Genomic DNA, 19,629 nt, shown 5'->3' with positions numbered 1-19,629 from the left:
TTCGAGCTTGAGGCTGGCAAATTGCTAGGACAGAAATACTACTAATAAAACATATACGGAAGAAAATGATGGAGAGAGAAATGTTAGGTGAAGTGGGCCCAGCACATGGGGTTGCTGGCCGTGGGGTTGGTGAGAGCCTGAGAGGACAACAAAGCTACCAGCGGGTGGCTTCTCCCCCGACGTGGGGCCATCCGGTCAGTGTCTGCCCGCGATTGATGTCCTCACGTGCATGCCTGCGCGACTCGCCAAATACCCCAACTCACAGGTACACCCGCACCGGCGCGGGCCCACCTTCCTCCCCGGGTCCGCGTCCGGCGCCAGCGCGGCTATAAATGGCGGAGCCCCAGCACTCTCGAGACCCCGTGCCACACATCCCGTTCGCATCTTCTCCTCCCTCTTGCCGGTCCCGAATAAAGAGCAGCAGCGCAAGGTGAGCCAGCTTGCCCGCACCCTGCTTCTCTCTCGTGGATCGTTCATTCGTCGTGCTTCTCCCGAGGTTCGTGCGTGCGTGCGTGGTTTTGTGCGCATGCTTGGAGAGATACTGCAAAGCTTTGTTCTTTCTCGGTGGAGGGGTTTGTTTGTTTTTTTTTGCTGCGGTTGGATCTGATGGTCGCCACGGATGGCGGATCCGGATGTGGGGTTTGGTGATTGTAGGGATACTGTAGATCTGGGGTGTTGTTTAAATTTGAGATTCAGTGGAGAAAATTTGGGATTTTTTTTTTTTTTTTGAAAATTTTTGGTCTCTCGTAGGGAGGGTTCTCCATCTACTAGATCTCGTAGCCTCTGCATATGGGAGCTGTCTGTGGTGCTCTAATTTTCAGATCTCACGGCATCGGTTTAACTATTTGTTCGTCATCCAATTCGAATGTGCGGTGGATCTGCGGATGGTTTCTGATTGTTTGAATTGTTGTTAAATAAAATTGCAGAGGTTGGTAGACTAATTTATCACCCGAGACGAAGAAGGCAATGGCGGCCGAGAGCTTCCTCTTCACCTCGGAGTCCGTGAACGAGGGGCACCCCGACAAGCTGTGCGACCAGGTGTCGGACGCCGTGCTGGACGCCTGCCTCGCGCAGGACCCCGACAGCAAGGTGGCCTGCGAGACCTGCACCAAGACCAACATGGTGATGGTGTTGGGCGAGATCACCACCAAGGCCACCGTGGACTACGAGAAGATCGTGCGCGACACCTGCCGCGCCATCGGCTTCACCTCCGACGACGTGGGCCTCGACGCGGACCGCTGCAAGGTGCTGGTCAACATCGAGCAGCAGTCCCCCGACATCGCGCAGGGCGTGCACGGGCACTTCACCAAGCGGCCAGAGGAGATCGGCGCCGGCGACCAGGGCCACATGTTCGGGTACGCCACCGACGAGACCCCCGAGCTGATGCCGCTCAGCCACGTGCTGGCCACCAAGCTCGGCGCGCGCCTCACCGAGGTCCGCAAGAACGGCACCTGCGCCTGGCTCAGGCCCGACGGCAAGACCCAGGTGACGGTGGAGTACATCAACGAGGGCGGCGCCATGGTGCCCGTCCGCGTCCACACCGTGCTCATTTCCACCCAGCACGACGAGACCGTCACCAACGACGAGATCGCCGCCGACCTCAAGGAGCACGTCATCAAGCCCGTCATCCCGGAGAAGTACCTCGACGAGAAGACCATATTCCACCTCAACCCGTCCGGGCGCTTCGTCATCGGTGGCCCCCACGGCGACGCCGGCCTCACCGGCCGCAAGATCATCATCGACACCTACGGTGGCTGGGGTGCCCACGGCGGTGGCGCCTTCTCTGGCAAGGACCCCACCAAGGTGGACCGCAGCGGCGCCTACATCGCCAGGCAGGCCGCCAAGAGCATCGTCGCCAGCGGCCTCGCCCGCCGCTGCCTCGTGCAGGTGTCGTACGCCATTGGCGTGCCGGAGCCCCTGTCCGTGTTCGTCGACTCGTACGGCACCGGCACCATCCCCGACAAGGAGATCCTCAAGATCGTGAAGGAGAACTTCGATTTCAGGCCCGGGATGATCACCATCAACCTCGACCTGAAGAAGGGCGGCAACAGGTTCATCAAGACCGCCGCCTACGGCCACTTTGGCCGTGACGACGCCGACTTCACCTGGGAGGTGGTGAAGCCCCTCAAGTTCGACAAGGCCTCTGCTTAAGATTGGTTGGGAAGTCAAATTGGACATGAAGAGACTGTGTCTCCGTGCTACCTTCCTCTAGCTCTGCTGATACCTGCAAGCATTGCTGCTGCTCCTGCTCCTGCTCCTGGATGTGTGTTTGATCAGTGACTGGCTGCTCCATAGAAGATGAATGAAGATAAAGACGAAGAAGAAGGCTTTGGCAATTGCCGCAGCAAGCCATGTCGGCGCCGCCGGCTTAGGGATTGGTATAATTTGGTGTGACAGCAGCCAGGATTATACGCTGATCTTTTATCTTTACTAGTTTGGTCGTCCGATATCTTTTTCTTCTTCTTCTTCTTCCCCTTTTCGAGTCTGTACTGAAACTGCTGAGAGATTTGCAGTTTTGATCTATCATATTCGTATGTTACTGTTACTCTTTAGGTGCCCCCTGTGTAACCAACCGCAATTACAGTCATTTCTGTTGGTGACCTTTGAGAACCATGAAAGGTGAAAAGAAGTGCCATCTGACCTTTGAGCAACTGTGAAAGGTATACAGTTCGTACTGCAATTGGCAACTAACTGTTCGTCTGCCATTATAAGCAGACTTATAAACCGGCTTATCAGTTATGGTACAATATTTTTCTCTCTCAACAAATCAGCCATACAAATCAGTAGAAGCGGCTTATAAATGGACATGCTGGACCTTTGTTGCTGTTTGGTTACACAACTGACCAAACTTGAACCAGCAGCAAAATTGGCCACCGGGACTTGATGCGCGGTGAACATTGTTCGCCTCTATCATGAGCAGGAAAGTGGAAATTACGCATCCTTGTGACCACATGGATTATGCATCCAGCTGCAGCCGATGACTGTTGCTGCAGCACAAAAAGTGCACGGCCATGGCTGTGGGCGGCCGTCCATCGGCGGCGAGCTGGGTGCTGTGGCCTGTGGGGTTGGCCTGGAGGCAGATCTGGAGCAGAGGAAGCGAGCACGCCACGTGACGACGGCGGCAGGTGAACAACCAGCCATGGAGCAGGGCAGCAGGCGTACCGCGTACAGCTGCACGCTGTCTGCATCCGCGAGCGAGCGACAGCAACGATTGGCCGTTCCGCGCTCCGATCTCGTCGGTGATCCGACAACGGAGCTCCGCCGGTCGCCGGAAGGTACAACCCTGCACGTGTTTGGCTGTTGATTAACTTTTTTCATAGACTAGGTGAAGCAATGCGAAAAAGGAAGGAAAAAAGATCGCACTGGCGATGGTGTGATTGACGAACCTTCTTCGGTTTGACGCTTTGCACGTTGGTTTATTCATCAGTACAGACCGGTCTGATTACACCGTTTGGCTGGTGAAAGATTTGTCGGGGCGGCAAGGACCTAAGAGAAAAGCTTTCTAAAGCTCTATCTACATAAAAATAGTTTTCTATATTTATTTAATCTTCAACTATATGTTCTGAGAGAGTTATTTTCGCTTTTATCTTTGTCTAGCGATAAATCTGAAATAAAAGATGACTATATTTAAATATTCAATTAAAAAAAACTGTTGAAGAACATTTTTTTTACAAAAATCTCTATTCATAACCGTTAGGAAGATATAACGAATTGGTCTACCAATCGCTTGCAGTTGTAGATCTATGTCCATTCACTATATTTTTTTTCTTCCAAGAAAACCCACTCATAAGTCATAATGCTCTCTGTCGATGGGACCATGGGGGCATGGAACATTCATCTTGACCCACTTTTTTTCTCGTGGAAACACATACTCACCTCATCCACAGAAGAATACAATTATCATTTTTCGAGAAGTCAAGCTATTTAAACTTTGACTAAATTTATGTAAAAAAATTCTAACATTAATGATATAAAATAAATATTATTAGATTAGTTATAGAACATATTTTCATAATAAATTTATTGGAACACATAAATGCTAATACTATTTGTTGTAAGCTTAGTTAAACTTAAGCTAGATTGACCGACGCAGATCCCATAATTACATTGTTTCATGGACGGAAGAGGCAGTACTAGGATTTTCATTCAATCATCTTGTGGTGATACGGAAAATAAATCATTTATTTCTAGGCTTTGGTGGGTGAGACCATCAATAAACATGTACTGTATATTGATTATTGAAACAAATGCTCATACTGCACTACATTAAAAGAATGAACAAAAATGGCCGGGGCTTTTTAAGGAGGCCTTGCCTTTTATAGGTCCCCGTCCGACAGCTGCATAACCTCATAATTCTCTCCAAGTCTCTAGTCTCATTGACTACGGAGTCATTTCCCTCTTTATTTTGAAAGTGCAAACACGATTTAGTATCACGCTTGCATCGTGTGCGTCGACAATATTCTATTTGGAGGAAAAATATCTACTGGCTTCCGCCAAATCTTTAGGGGCAAAAATACACTCCCACGGTTTTTTTTCTGATGAAGTTAGCACAATTTTGAGCTGGCCAACGACGCAATGGAGGTAGTATAGTATGTACCTTACCATGCTCAGCTGACATGGATTAGAGAATGAAACCAGGGAATGACTCATCTGTTGAAGAACACTTTTACTGACTTCAACGACGACTCATGTGCCTACTATAATAAATTTGCTTTTCTCCCAACTTGATTAAGAGTCAACCAAGGCAGTTAACAAGGCAGCAAAAAAATCAAATACTACTAGTCAACTTGTTGAGAATGTATCACAACACAAATTTTGTTTAATTTTTCTCCAACTATGTAAATTGGTACGAGCTATCGGTATAGAATACGTCATTTTCCCCTCCTTGTACAGGTGTTCTATCTTTGAGTTTTGTGAGATGACAATCGACATCGTGCGGTGTTATTAGGTAAAACAGAACCGGAATTTTCATGATTATTTTCGTTAACAGTACTCCTTCCGTAGAAAGTTATTATAAGTAGTTTTGAGTTTTATATGTACATAGCATCTTGCTACGTATGTAGACATAGTGTAGTATTAGGGTACATAACAAAAACTATGTATCTAGAAAAACCAAAATAATTTATAATTTATAAATATTTGAAAGTACCAAGCAACGCTCTAATATCTGCTTCGTTGGCTGGTGCACGATGCATGCTATTATTAGAAATCATGCTTGCGGTTTCTCACAATAAGGGCATGTTTGTAATGCGGGATTTTTTTCTCTATTCCTGTGTTTTTCCTATAAAATTTCTGTGTGATTCCTGTGAAATTCCGACGTTCCAAACATGCCCTAAAAAGGACATGAGCTGGCTTCATGCCTCCATGGAGAATTATATGAGCTGGAGCTGTTGGACGTGGACCGGCCTTGTTTAGTTGGCGAAATTTTTTGGAAAATGGTACTGTAGCATTTTTCGTTGTTATTTGGCAATTAGTGTCCAATCATAGTCTAATTAGGCTTAAAAGATTCGTCTCGTGAATTTCGTCTAAACTGTGTAATTAGTTTTATTTTTTATTTATATTTAATGCTTCATGCATGCGTCTAAAGATTCGATGTGACGAGAAATCTTGAAAAAATTTACAAAATTTTGGAAACTAAACAGTCACCTACAGCTGCAAAGCAATCGAGCGATTGTACTGGCATGGGGCCACCACTCAGTGAAACCAACAGGCCACCAGTCAGCCTTTTTGGCCTCTGCTTCTCTCACATCAATTACGGCTGACAACATTTCCTTTTCCGTCCTGCTCCCGTGCTCCTCCGTAGCAGTGGACCAGTGGTGCGGTGGCCGGTGGGGACGTGCCCACGGGCTACGGCATCTCGTGTTCTCGACTAGCCCCACCGACGTGTCGTGCGCACGAGCCCGCGAGTAGGACTGACGAAGCAGAAGCGAAGCCAGCGGGCACCAGGCAGCCAGCCCCCCGCAAAGTCAGGACCGGTGGGTGCGGCCGAGTGTTTGGCTGCGACTCCTAAATACTAGTCGTTATTTCATCGGAAGTTTGAGTATTAAATATAAATTATTTATGAAACTAAATATATAAATTATGACTATTTTGCCCAACGATTTTTTTTAAATCTAATTAGTCCATGATTTGACAACATTATGCTACAGTAAATATGTGCTAATGATTAATTAATTAGATTTAATAAATTCATCTCGTGAATTCCTGATGAATTCTGTAATTTATTTTTATTAGTATCCGAATATTCATGCAACCCCTAAACTTTAGTGCCTCAACATCCAAAAGCGGCCACGTGCACAGCACTGAGGTATACGTCGCGGCGGCTGCAAGTGGAATGAGCCGGCCCCCGATCTTTGACCTGACCGTCTGGTTCCCTTCTCGTTCGCTTCTGGGCGAGTGAAGTGAAAAGTCAAACAACCCAAGGAAAACGTAGGTGGGACGACACGGTGGATGCATGCGGTTGCGATGTGTGGCGCCAAAAGTGGCAGCTGGCAAGAGTTTGTGCTCATGCCGTCATGCGCCACACCTTGGATCGGATTGCATGCAGTGTCTTATTAGCAATGCAAGATTTTTAATCCCTGCTAGAATCTTCTGCCTTCTGGTGGTTGTCTTTTTTTTTTGGATGCCTCTCATCTGGGTTACGGTCGCAGCATCTATTCGTACACACACGTCCACTTAACACACGCACGCTACTCACATCATCCGTGTACAAACAAACCTACAACTACACTCAAATCTAGAAGACCGCGTCCTTCTTGAGATCACCAAAATGTATTGATTTCGTAGACGACGGGCGCGTCGCAATCCCTTTGTGACTCCATACGAGAGAGGCTACAGATTTTTAGGCTGTTTGTACACACGCACGTCCACTTAACACACGCACGCTACTCACACCACCCGTATACAAACAAACCTACAACTATACTCAGATCTAGAAGACCGTGTCCTTCTTGAGATCACAAAAATGTATTGATTTCGTAGACGACGGACGCGTCGCAATCCCTTTGTGACTCCATACGAGAGAGGCTACAGATTTTTAAGAATAAATCCCGGTGAGCACCGGGGTTCGAACCCTGGTGGGCAAGCTGCCCACCGCAAGCCTTTGCCATCCCAGCTGAAGTTCGTCTCGGTTGTGTCAGTGTTAATATACTAGTACACAGTAGGAAGTCTTTTTTTTCTTCTTCTTCGTGTAACTTTCTTTTTGGTTATAATATAGTCATTAGGGTTAACTGTCGAAAGAGATCGAAACTACGAATATACTGTTCATGGTAACTGCAAAGATTTCACGTTAATTTCAGCATATACAAATTTTGGATACATACTATTGATCATCATGACCAAATATACGGATTATTTTGTTTACATTCAAAGTGGGTCGACATTTTTTGTTTCGCCATAGCCTCAGATATACGAGGCCCCAAAGTAACAGCATCTGCAAAATTCAGTTCTTTTTTTACAACTCCAAGCATTCGCATTGTGTGTGACTGGCTACTAATTAAACCGCACACCAACGAAGATCAGAGATGATGATTTCATTAATTTTCACCAAGGTAGTTTTCTTGATTCCTTTTTGGTGGGTTTTCCCCAAAATTTTCTGAACCATAAATCGATTCCTTATTTTGAAAAATATTCAAAATTTGCAGAAGAATCACCTACTATAGACTCTAGTTACTAGCGTCTGCACCTTTTTGGAGCATGGCGCAATACTTTACTTTTTTGGTAAACACTAAACACAGTATAAATAAATGTAAATATTCATGCATATATATGCAAGCACACTCATTGATGGTGACAATGATACGTGTGATCAGTTCGTGCATTTGCATACTACAATTTATTATTATTTTTTTTTTTTGAAAGCACCTCCTGGTGCGCCCTTCACAGGAGGGCAGATGCAGGACGGGGGATCAAGAGCCTTCACCACTGGACCGCATGCCATCCGCTACAATTATTTTCTTTACATCATGTTTGCTACCAAACCGCTGAAAATTCTCAGCAATTGAGATCATCATCAGACTGAGGTCGGAGGAACGTAGAGACTGAATCCGTGATTGCAATCTGATCATCAGTAGTTACCCCAGTGGACTGAATGAACTGCTCATTGTAGTTCACTCACTGTTCAGCTGCTCTATCATGCTGTCAATCGGCAGCGAACCCAATGGCACAGATGACTCCAGACGCTCAAACATGTCAAGATCAAAATGTTCATCGTCACAGAGATGAGGTGACGACTGCTCGAGCTGGCCCTCTTCGTTTCCAGCAATGCTTGTTTCAGACTCATCATTTATGTATTCTGCACTTAGAGATTCGGTGTTCACCTCACTATTGGTCACAAGCAGAGCAGGAAATGAGTGCTCCGCTGCCTGAGATGTCACGCTGAACTCCTCAACCAAAGTCAGGAGTGAATCGGGTGTCAGATGATTTGCTTCAGCGTCATCCAGCAGCAATGCCAGAGACGAGTCCACTGCACTTTTCCATAATTTAAACATTTTGGGTCTCAATACTTCTCTTATCGCAACTTCATCTGTATCTGGAAAAAAAGTCGCCTTGTTATTTTGATTCAGGAAGTGCAACCAATAATATAAAATTAACTGGAGGTACTGGTCTTTTCCCAAGTGACCAACAAAAAAGGGCAGCTATATTTTCCATGCAACACATCTGAGTGTATGTTTGGGCAAAACACATGAATATAAGCATATGATAAATGAGTGCAGGAAGAGATTACAAAATGAGGAGCTCATAAAAACCTAATCACCAAAACTGCTATGATAAATAAAAATGAGCATGGATATTAAAGAAGCAAGACCAAGATAATCATTATAAGAGTTAAGAAAGCATACCTGAACTATTCATGTCAGATGACATTGCCACATTATTCTTTGGAACTTTCGGAATGAGAGTAAAAGGCTTCGAGTATGTGGATTTCCATTCTTTGCCTCTGTACATTAATATCTGTTCATTGTTAAATGATAAAAGAACACAGGGAACAAGATCCTGCACATATAGAAGTAAGCAATTTTAGCTGAGTGGGTCGGAAAGAAGGTATGTAAAGGATTCACTTCCACTACAAGTAATGAAATGAAAACTGAGAAATTCGTGAGGGTGAATAGAACCCTTAGTTTCGCTCCAATCTTTTTGTAGTCACTTGGATTCAAACCCTCACAGTCAATCTTCACCAGGTCATTTCCTTCAAAAGCATCTCGCACATCCTTGACAAGAGTGATGTATATTCCATTTTTGGCTAAAAGATAGAGGATAAAAGATACATCATCAGTCACATGTGTTGTTCTCTGTACCTTAAATACAGAGTAAAAAGCAAGCAATCCTTCCAGTGAGCAGTTTTGACAATCAGTTTAGCACTATGGGCCTGATCGGATCAGCAGCAATGACTGAAGCTGCAGCTGCACACAGTGGTGCATAGGTGTACAGCTGCTGCTGCTGCAGCAGTCCTTTAGTAGAAGCAAACATGCATTAGTCAAATTTGAAGTACTTATTGCCTCTCTAACGGTATTATTTTCACACGAATAATCTAAACAATAGAGCCAATATTACTGTTCAAAGTTACGGAAGTTTAATAGTTCAAACTGGGTCATCTAATTCTAAAGTAGGGACTAGCATTTTTGGTTGGTAGAACTAGAGGCAGGTAGAAAAGAAAGCAATAACCAGTAGCCAGCAGCCACATCCCACATGTGCATGACATACATGGTACAAAATCTTGTAAGCATATAAGCAACAAATTATAAAATCAGGGGCCCTGTTAAAGGCCTATCCTTGACAATTAGGTTTGTATTTACAGTACTAGGTTAGGCTTGAAATGTAATCTAGTACGTGGTGTGTAACAGGATTAAGGTTCCTGCTGTGAATAGGTCATTTCATAACTGCTTCAAATGTCAGAAATACAAAACTTGTAAACAAACAAATCAAATAAGAAGGCCATCTAGATTTGGAACATAGTTGAACAATGATCAATAAGAATAAAGTTTTTTTTGGCGAGGAATCAATAAGAATAGGAATAAAGTTGATCAGTAACTTAATACCTAATTTACAGATTGGCAGCAGATCACGCCCTTTCCTTCTCATTTCATCTGCTTCTTCTTTTGTAAGCCCTTCTGGAGCTTCTTTGATGAGTTTTGGATATACAGGAGTCGCAGGTTTCCAGAGCATTAGTGGATAGCGAGGACGGGTCCTTGGATCATAATGTCTTCCTCTATATAGAAAAACAACGCCACCTACTCGGTGAATGACCTTTCCACCTGACTTTTCCTGGAACATAATAGATGTTATTATGTTTGACAATGCATTATAATAAAGTCAAGATGCTTGTATAGTTGTATTGAAAAAACACATAAGCATGCATACATGATGACTGAGGTCTTGTTCCATGAGAGGCCAACAAGTATACATCCCTAACAAGTGACAAGCTCTTCATAGTCCTTAACTCATACACTGGTCTGATCAAAATATTATTAGTTCATTAGTACACTGTTGTTTTCAAGATATCGGTATCGATACTATTGCCCTACTTTCTTAAATCCTTGCATTAAAGGAAAAGAATAATGTATGGTGTTCTATAAACAAGAGGCAATTGTTCCTTTCTATGATCCTAAAAGTTTCAAACAACTCTTATGAAAGTACTCTCCATTCCAAATTATAAGATGTTTTGACTTCTCTAGATACATAGGTTTTGCTATGTACTTAGATATACACACATAGTAAAAGCAATGTATTTAGAAAAGCTAAAATGTCTTATTATTTGGAACGGAGGGAGTGTCATTTGAGTTATCATGCAATTCAGAACAGAAATAAAAAGGAACATGATCTCACTCTTTTGAAATCTTTTCTTTTTGAAAAAAGGCACTTTTGTATACTGGATACCAAATTTTGTAGTACAGTAAAAAGATACAAATTTTAGAAAAAGAGATTCAACGGAGATCTTTGGCTTTGTACCACAGAATGCATGTCCAGATGCCTAGGGATATGTTAACACATGTGAATGAGCACAATGCACATTAATATACAGTAGCAAACTAAGTATAGATACCTCAAGATGATAATAGAGATTCTTCATATCAACAGTTGGAACGCCTCGGCATCTAACTTTGCAGATTTCCTGGCGCCTCCAATGACAATGTATCATTTCCAACATGTTGTGAGTCAAGCCATCTCTTCCTACAGGAAATTGTTCAGGAAATTGATATTTAACTCTACAGTAATAAGATTTAGCTTTGCAACAAAAAGAAAAGAAGATGATAACTTTGCAACAAGCAGCAAAGATCATTTGGAAGGTATCATATGAGGATGGGTTTACAAGCAGGAAAAAGTCTATCTGAAGTCCTTCGACTCTCTGCAATACAGGGCCATACAACTCCAACTCTGAACACCAGTGAGGAGTGAGGACCCATCCCTCGCTGCCAAGTTTGGCACACATACCACAACATGTTGGATCCAGATGAGCTAAACTCTTACAGCCTAAATCAAGCAAGTAATAATGTGTTTGAATATCCACTTATCACATATGTACCATTCTCTCAACAAAAGCCAGCCTTACTACTGGCAACCTCCTGCTTGAATGCAGTGGTGTTCTTGGGACCAGCAAACAAAAACACTGCTGATAGCAGGAGTGCCAGCTGATGGCAAAAACACAACAGCATATGATGTGACTTCAAGTTTTCCGGAGGAGTGACGATAATTAAAAGGACAAAATGCATACTTGCTACTGATTTAACTCCTATTTGAAATTTGCCATTAAAAAAACATATATTGGAAAACTACCACTGGAATCCCCTTCAGTTAGATTTCCGCTAGTTTAAATTCTATTAGATGATGTTATCCAATGGTGCAAAAATATTTCAGAAAATATGTACAGAGAATCATATCATGGAAATTAGCAAATTAACCCTTGGCGTATCGTTTCTGATGCTTCCTTTCTTTTGCGATAGCAGCCACTCTCATTGGCATCATCTGTGCTTTGCATGTTGGTCTCCATTGCCAGCCCCCTTTACGTGGTGCTGACCCCTGTGCTCCCCATCCCAGTGTCCCCACCTCTGGGGCGAGCTTGCTGCTGCTTGCATCTACTGCACTGCAGCTATCACGACACCATGGAGGACTGGAAGGAGGAGCGGCAGGAGATGGTGAGGAGGTGCTGATCAGCTTGCATGGTGGACAGTGACTTGAGGACGAATAGAAGATCGTCAAGGAGGGTGGAGAGGATGGGGAGGCCAGCTAGGAGGACGGGGAGGCCACCCAATGCCGAAACTCCTCGGCCCTCCACTGCTGACGATCAAGAGCTGATCTGGCACAAGGCCCCCTCGCTGGTGCCCTCAGCTCCTGGCTACCTGCCAGTCCAACCCTACCTCCAGAAGTTGCAATGGTAACCATGGAGATGGAGCGAAAAGGAGGATCTTTGGACTGAAGAAATGGAAAACCATGAAGTGGTGCCATCAGTGTCTGGGGAAGGGAGGAGAGAGAAAAATGGGGGCATTTTGTCTGATGACGACATTTCTTCAGTTTGATAATCTAGTGGTGGATTTGATGTTTGACCAACGCTTTTGGTGGCAACTATGCATTTATGACTTCTCAAATGGCAAGTTCATAAAAATGGTTCGAAGAGGTATGCAATTGGCCCACAATAAAACCCTGAGAAGAGTTGAAGGGCCGCAAATTGACTTGTTCTCGTTTCATGTATGAAAAAACATTGCTATCTTTTCGCCATTTCCTAACAATTGACTGAATTTGTAGGCAGATACCATGGTTGTGCCACCATCCACGTTTTTAACCTTATGTAATCGAAAAGGGCCTTTGCATCAAACTTAACTCCAGATGTGTTTGTTCTCATGCCACTGCATTATCTCATTATGCTCTCCACATTGGCCCATTTGAGTTTAATCTCAAGTCTGAACGAATATAGATATAGAGGCAGGAAAAAATAATCAGATTCTCTCTTGAAAATGGCAGTGCAGTTGTTACCAATGTTGAGCTGCCGGTTGTGTGAAATGTGCGGCTTGACGAGCGCGCGCACCTCAGATGGGGTGAGCGGCTCACCGAGCACCTCCTCCCTGCTCCTGCCGTCACCGGGGCTCACCCTGGCCAGGTCCATTTGCCTCCTCTCCCTGACCTCCATCATGATCCCGTGCGCGCTCACCGTTTGCGGCGGCTCCTGCCCGAGCGGCGTGTGCAGCCGCACGCCCCGGCGGCGCGCCTTCTCCTCCTTGGTCAGCAGCGGCGCCTTGCCCGTCCAGGGCCGCGGCATGGTCGGCGGCGCGAAGGGCAGGAAGGCCGGCTCCCGGATGGCGAGCGGTGGGGCGCGGGGCCCCTCGGAGTAGCTGAACTGGAAGTCGAACGGCGCGCCGGGGAGGCGGAAGGAGAGGCCCGAGGGACCCACGACGACGGCGCGCCCCGAGGCGGCGTCGGTTGGGTCGGCGGCGAGGAGGGCCTCGCCTTCGCCGGCGGCTGCGGCTGGGGGCACGGGCTTGCGGTACGCGGTACGGAGGTGGGCCGCGCGGAAGGCCGGGTTGGTGCTGGCCGTTCTCCTTGGACCGCTGTCTGTCGGTTCTTCCTCTTGGGAAGGCTGCCGGGAGTGGTTCTTGGGGTCGCGGCGGCGAGGGGAGACGGGCGGGAGGGGCAGGGACCGTTGATGGGGGTAGCGGCGGTTAGAGAGGGGAGGCGGCGGGGCGGAGAAGAGGTTGGCGCAGCCAGCATGGGAGGGAACGGGACCCTGCGGCGGCGGTGGCGGCATGGCGGGAAGTGGTGGCTGGGATGAAATGGAGGAGGAAACAGATAACGATCTGCCACTAGAGCAATTTTGTTTTTATTTTTCTACGCGTTTCCATCCTGTGGCTTTCTCTGGTTTTCTAAAAGAGAAATGCTATATAACACACTTAAGTGTTCCTATCCCTCTTAACACCCAATTCCTCTTCCTCTTATTTTTCTCTATCTCTAGTCTCTCCCTTTGTTCTTCCCCAACTCCGGCGGATTTATAAGGAGCTCGGGGGAGGCCGGTCAGTAGTAAGGGCGGCGGGAGGGCGTCAGTTAAGGTTCCGGCGACGTAGGAGGTGGTCGAGCCAGGTCGGGCGGGGGCGCACATGGCCATGACGGCGGTTGGGGGAGGGGGGGAAGAAGGAGGACACCGTGGGCGTGATAGGGTTGAGAGGAGAAAGAAGACATGAAGAATAAAAATCGAGTCTTCTCGGGCCTCTGAACACTCGAGTGTTCTACGGCGCACCTGTAGTTGGCATTTGGTTTCAAGATAATTGCTACTATTTGCCATGTCCAAGAATGGGCTTCGTAGATTTGTCATTCTAAATATAAATTTCATAAATTGTGAGCCAAACCTTGTGCTCTTCTTTTCTTTGCCATAATTTTTTTCTCTTTTTCCTTTTTCGCCCTAAAATCAGTCATGCGAAAGAATCAAATTGCCCATGTGGCATATTGACGTACGTGCCTGCCTAGGAATCATCCGTTCGCCTAGCATTTCCTTTCCTCACCGCTGGTCCGTCTGATGTTTCGATTCACCGTTGGCCATCCGCCCAACATAAAAAGAGATTGCCGGTCACGGCGGCCCATAGACATTAGCCGTCGAGCTCGGCCCTACCTGCCCGACGGTTCCTTACTACCACACAGATGGTTCCCTGCTATTGCCCGACTACAAATTCTAGTTTGGTTTTAGTAATTGAGTGATAATTAGTGGACTAATGTTTTCAGTGGATATGATTGATCTAGGTCCACTTGGAATTGAACAAGTTTAGGATACGGTGAAGATGAGGATCATAACCATATGAAGCAAGTGCTCACCCATGAAGAGAACAAAGAGATGGAAAGCAAGCTCGAAGGGAAAGATATATCTATTGGGCTTTGCTTTTGTTGGCCGAGATGCAATAGTGCATGGACGGGTTTAGGATAGATAGCCATACTATTAAGAGAGGAACTCTAATGCGATTACCGTTAGCTAGTGTCACTAGGTGTTGTCTAAATGTACATGTGCATTAGACCTAGCGACATGGTGAGAAGCAAGTGAAAATGCTTTCAAAAATATTTTGAAAAAGCTAACTCAATGCTTAACTCGTGGTATTTAAGTTGGAAAACATTTGAAGTTAGCAAATTTGAAAAACATTTGAGAGTGCGACTTAGTGCAGGGTTTCTGCACTCACTAAATATCTTCGATGCCCCTGAGGAGAAGTCACCGGAGAAAGTAGTTTAGCCCCCTATTTCTAATTGTTTTAGTTGTGTAGGAGCCACCGGATTTTATACGGCGTCTATAACTCCATAACGCCGGAGAATGTGGCCTTGAGGGGGTGACATGGCGGCCTCATGTTCAACGCACAAAAATTCAAAAGGAGCAGCGCTTTCTTCGGTGCTAGCGGCTGGAACCCTTCAAACTTTCCTAATGGGGGCCTGGAGCTCTCTAGTTGGTGATCAAAGAGGTTCTAGACTCAACGGAATTATCTGATCGTCTACACCTTTGCAGCACCGGAGAAAGGAGGATTTGACCTTTGGAATTTCCAATGGTCACCTGTTCTGGACAAATCCTTGGGAGGCTACCAGATTTCTCCTGTGGTGCCTCTACCCGAGTACCAGAGAAAGCACTCTCTAACAGCTAGATGAGATTTGATCTGGATTGTTGGATTTCATCAATCCTTTCTCTAGTGGGGTTTGTCCGGTGCCCACCCGACTTATCCAGTGAGTACCCACCAAGAGCTCCCAATGACTACTTTTGTGCAGGGGGCTATAAATAGATGAGTTGCTCGACCTTTTAAGATTTCTTGGCTATTTCTACTAATCCATATAATCTTGAGCTCAAGCACACACTTCACCCGCTTGCATGCTTTGAGATTGATTTTGCGTGAGATTTGTAGAGTTCTAGTGTATTTCCTTAGTTGGATTGCATCTGGTGGCACTAAAGAAGCATGGTGGCAATGGTTTTCTTGTTACTCTTGGTGATCGTTGCCACCTAGACACCTTAGATTTGGTTGGATCATCAAGCACCTTGTGGTGATTGTTTGGGTGGCTCCGATCAAGTTGATTGTAAGGGGTTTTGTGCTCACCTCGCGGGAGATCGATGAAAGCCCAGTTTGATTTTGGATAATTGATGAATCCTAGTGGACTAACCCTTTGCTCTAAGTGATGAATGAGATAGGCTAGTTCACAATCAAGGTGGAGCTAGATGGCACTCATGTGATGGAGATGGCCAAAAGATGGTGATCAAGTGCTCCAACTTGGAAAAGAAGAAAGAGGAAAATAAAATGGGCTCAAGGCAAAGGTATAAGAGCTAGGACCATTTTGTTTTGCCTATCAAGACGCAATAGAGTGCGTGATCAGGTTTATGATAGATAGTCATACTATAAAGAGTGGAGAATTCATGGTTGATGTGGTTATCAAGTGCCACTAGGTGACCTAACTCGTTGCATGTGCATTTGGAACCTAATGAGCTAACTTACCCTTGAAAAATGCTTTTAAAAATACTAACACACGTGCACAAGTGTTTGGAACACTTTGGTGTTAGCACATGAGAGCAAGGGTGAAGAGATCGCACTTGAAAAAGAGGTTTCAAGGGCGACGAACCAGTTCTTGTTTGGGTCGGACCAGTCCGACACCTCCCCTAACTAACACTGGGCACAAAATACCGAGAACCGAACCAAAAATATCGAGAACCGAACTGAAAATACCGAAACCGAATTTTTCGGTACCCTGTTCGGTTCATAATTCCTAGGAGGTAAATTCGGTACTTTACCTCGGGGAACCGAATTTACCAAACTATATGAAATGTGCTGAGTTTGAGTGTTGTTATATTATTGATAGCACTATTTTAGTCTATTATATTATGTAGTCTACTCTTATAGTCTTGTGGATTTTTCTATGTATGTATTTAGCATTATTATTCTCTATGAAATCATGTCCAAATTATGTCAAAATTAGCTTTTGAACCTGCTATTACATGTCCATGCGATCAGTTCAGTATTTTTGGTAAATACCGCAACCGAATTTTCTCAGTACCTATTTATGGAACGAGCCAAATTTCTCTGGAAACCGAAGTTCCAAACCGATCGGTTCGGTAATACCAAATGCCCAGACTGGCCAATAGAGACAGAGCAAGGAAAACATGTCAGACCGCTGCTAGCTTGGTCGGACCGAAGGGGTCAGACCAATCCGACCTGTTCTTCTAGGCGTAGACGCATGGTCCGACTAGTTTGGAGCTTGGGGTCGGATGGTATTGGATCACTGTTCAGTGGTTCGACACTCAGACCCTAGCGAGCGTGAGTGAGGCAGCAATGCATGGCACGAGGCGTGTGAGGGTCGGACCGCCTATGGTCCGACAGGTGTGGGTTGAACCGGCTGAAAGCCCTAGTTTGATTTTGGATAATTGATGAAACCTATTTGGACTAATCCTTTCATCTAAGTGTGTGACTAGATAGGATAGTCCAATCCAAGTGGTGGAGCAAGATGAAGTCCATGGTGATATTGGTGGACATGTGATGATGGTGATGAAGCTTCAGGACTTGGAAAAGAAGAAAGAGAAAAACAAAAAGGGACTCAAGGCAAAGGTTATTTCAATAGGGTCTTTTTGTTTTGGTGATTAAGACACTATAGAGAGTGTGATCACATTTAGGATAGATGGTCATACTATTAAGAGGGGAGCTCTTATCGAACAACTCAATCATCTGTGCCACTAGGTGTTGAAATACTTGCATTGCATTTTAGGCCTAGTGCACATTCAGTGAGAAAGTTATTAACCTTTGAAAATTATTTGTGAAAATGCTAACACACTTGCACGTGATGATGAAACACTTGAAGTGTTAGCACATTTGCAAAGGTTGTGAGAAAGGTGAAGAAACAGAGGTGAAACTTGGCTTGGGGTGCTACCACGGGGGCACCACAACCCCTTATCCGGTGCACCGCCACCCCTGTGGTGGTGACCGGCTAGGAGGCCGAGAGCAGTGAGTTGCCCTGAGGGCACCGCCACAGTGTGTCCAATGGCACCACCACTGCTAGGGCGCTTCCCACCTAGACTCGGCCAAGCAGCAGCAGAGCAAACGTGGGCACCAGTGCGTCCATTGTGCACCGTCGTCCTATGGGCGGTGCACCGCCCGGTCACTGTCGCGAGGAGGGCGATGCCACCGCCATAAAATTCCAGAGAGTGGGTGAACTAGAGTTGGGCACCGCCGCGGGCACCACCACCCCTAGGGCGGTGTAACACCTATGGTGTTTTGACCTAGCACTAAAATTTAACATGTCATCATATGCATTGCAAAGCATTCATATAGTATAAAGTTTTGAATGCATTCACTAAATAAGGTTTATTTCATAATGTTGTTATTTCATGTGATGTGATTCAAAATCCTAAATAAAGATCATGACTACAAGGGTCAAAATTCATGTGATCATGTGAGGTCATGTGTCATTTGACTCAAATAACCCTAATGGGCCATGTTACTGGTCAAAAATCAAAATTTAAGTAAAAGGAAGACAAATCAAATTTGAATTCAAATTCAAATTATAAAAGTCCTTTTTGCCCCTTTTGACTAATTCAAAATCCATGTGGAATTTGGGGTTGAGGCAAAAAGAAAAGTTGGAGATTATTTTATGTAGATCAACTTTGGTATTCAAAGTTTTTCAAGTTTACATATAAAATTTGGAGTAATTTTGAAATGATTCAAATGCTCAAATGTACCCCAAATTCAAATTTCAAAATGGAAGCAGAATTTGAAAATGTTCCTTGAAGCAAAGTTGTAGAGTTTAAAAAATTGAGCAACTTTCATTTTTGGAGATTTTCAACTTCTTTAGAAAATTTGTGAGTAATTTGCAAAATTAGAGCAGTGGCAATTCTGTAAATACTTCAAATTTTGAAAAGCAGCCGAGCGCCACCTCTCTGCTTGCCGCCGGCGCCACGCGGATGTCGTCGCCGATCAGATTTCGCCCCTTCCTCGCGCCTTGACACGCAGCTGGTGCCGTGGCGGGTCCGTCCGTGCGCTGTCGTCATCGGGCAGTCCCTTCCTGGCTATAAATAGTAGCAGTCGCCGCCGTCGTCCCCGTTTTCCCCTCTGCTCTGCTCCGCCGCCAGCTAGCTCCGCCGCTCGCCGTAGCCATCGTCGAGCAGTCTCCGTCGTGCCCAGCTACGCCAAAGCGATCGCCTCAGTCTTGCGCTTCTCTATGACTTGCTCACGCCACTTGAGTTGGCCGGAGTCGCCCGGCGCAACAGCTTCTTCCCCGAGCCCGGCCGGAGCTCCGCCACCGCCACCTCGACGTGGCCAGGCCATTCCAGACCGACTCCGCCTTCACCAAGCCCACTGACGTAACCGTGGTGAGCTACTGAACGCGCCTTTGACTCTACCGCATTCTTATCGGGGTTACGCCGTGAGCCGACGTGCTCGAGCCGCCATGGTCGGCGTGGAGTCTTCTCCGGTGCACCTTCTGCCATTCCAAGAACGGGGATGAGTTCGTAGGAGTATGTAGGTCATTTGGGTACGGTCTGCCTCGCTGGAGAGTCACCGTCGGCGCCTTTTTGGGGCCGGCCAGTGAGGGCAGCGCCGCCGTGAGCTGTGTGAGTCGCTGACGAGTGGGGTTAGCCTGTCAGTGGGAAGGAAGGAGAAGAACAGTGAAATTTTGTATTTTCTAATTTTGAATAGTGCTGAATCT

At 45.8% G+C, this 19,629-nt stretch overlaps 2 protein-coding genes across 4 annotated transcripts; one reads left to right on the top strand and one right to left on the bottom strand.

Annotated features, from left to right (window-relative positions):
• Positions 1-291: 291 nt before the first annotated feature.
• On the top strand, positions 292-2,545 carry LOC136449916 (S-adenosylmethionine synthase 1). Of its 2 annotated transcripts, none has more exons than XM_066450143.1 (2): positions 292-430; positions 927-2,545. In XM_066450143.1, exon 2 carries the CDS (start codon positions 967-969, stop codon positions 2,149-2,151), a length of 1,185 nt encoding a protein of 394 aa, XP_066306240.1. In that variant the 5' UTR covers positions 292-430; positions 927-966; the 3' UTR covers positions 2,152-2,545. The 2 variants fall into 2 exon arrangements, with proteins under 2 accessions (XP_066306240.1, XP_066306242.1); XM_066450145.1 differs by having other exon boundaries at positions 386-496.
• Positions 2,546-7,695: 5,150 nt separating this feature from the next.
• Positions 7,696-13,788, bottom strand: LOC136452119 (CRS2-associated factor 2, chloroplastic-like). Of its 2 annotated transcripts, none has more exons than XM_066452762.1 (6): positions 12,967-13,788; positions 11,042-11,169; positions 10,038-10,263; positions 9,114-9,241; positions 8,841-8,994; positions 7,696-8,524 (listed from the first exon to the last, which is right to left on the bottom strand). In XM_066452762.1, exons 1-6 carry the CDS (start codon positions 13,733-13,735, stop codon positions 8,109-8,111), a joined length of 1,821 nt encoding a protein of 606 aa, XP_066308859.1. In that variant the 5' UTR covers positions 13,736-13,788; the 3' UTR covers positions 7,696-8,108. The 2 variants fall into 2 exon arrangements, with proteins under 2 accessions (XP_066308859.1, XP_066308858.1); XM_066452761.1 differs by having other exon boundaries at positions 7,699-8,530; positions 12,967-13,785.
• Positions 13,789-19,629: the final 5,841 nt, after the last annotated feature.

This window comes from Miscanthus floridulus, chromosome 5, assembly GCF_019320115.1.
Source record: "Miscanthus floridulus cultivar M001 chromosome 5, ASM1932011v1, whole genome shotgun sequence".
Taxonomy (NCBI): Eukaryota; Viridiplantae; Streptophyta; class Magnoliopsida; order Poales; family Poaceae; genus Miscanthus; species Miscanthus floridulus.
Note: the sequence above shows the minus strand (reverse complement) of the source record. Positions and strands in the feature narration are given on the sequence as shown.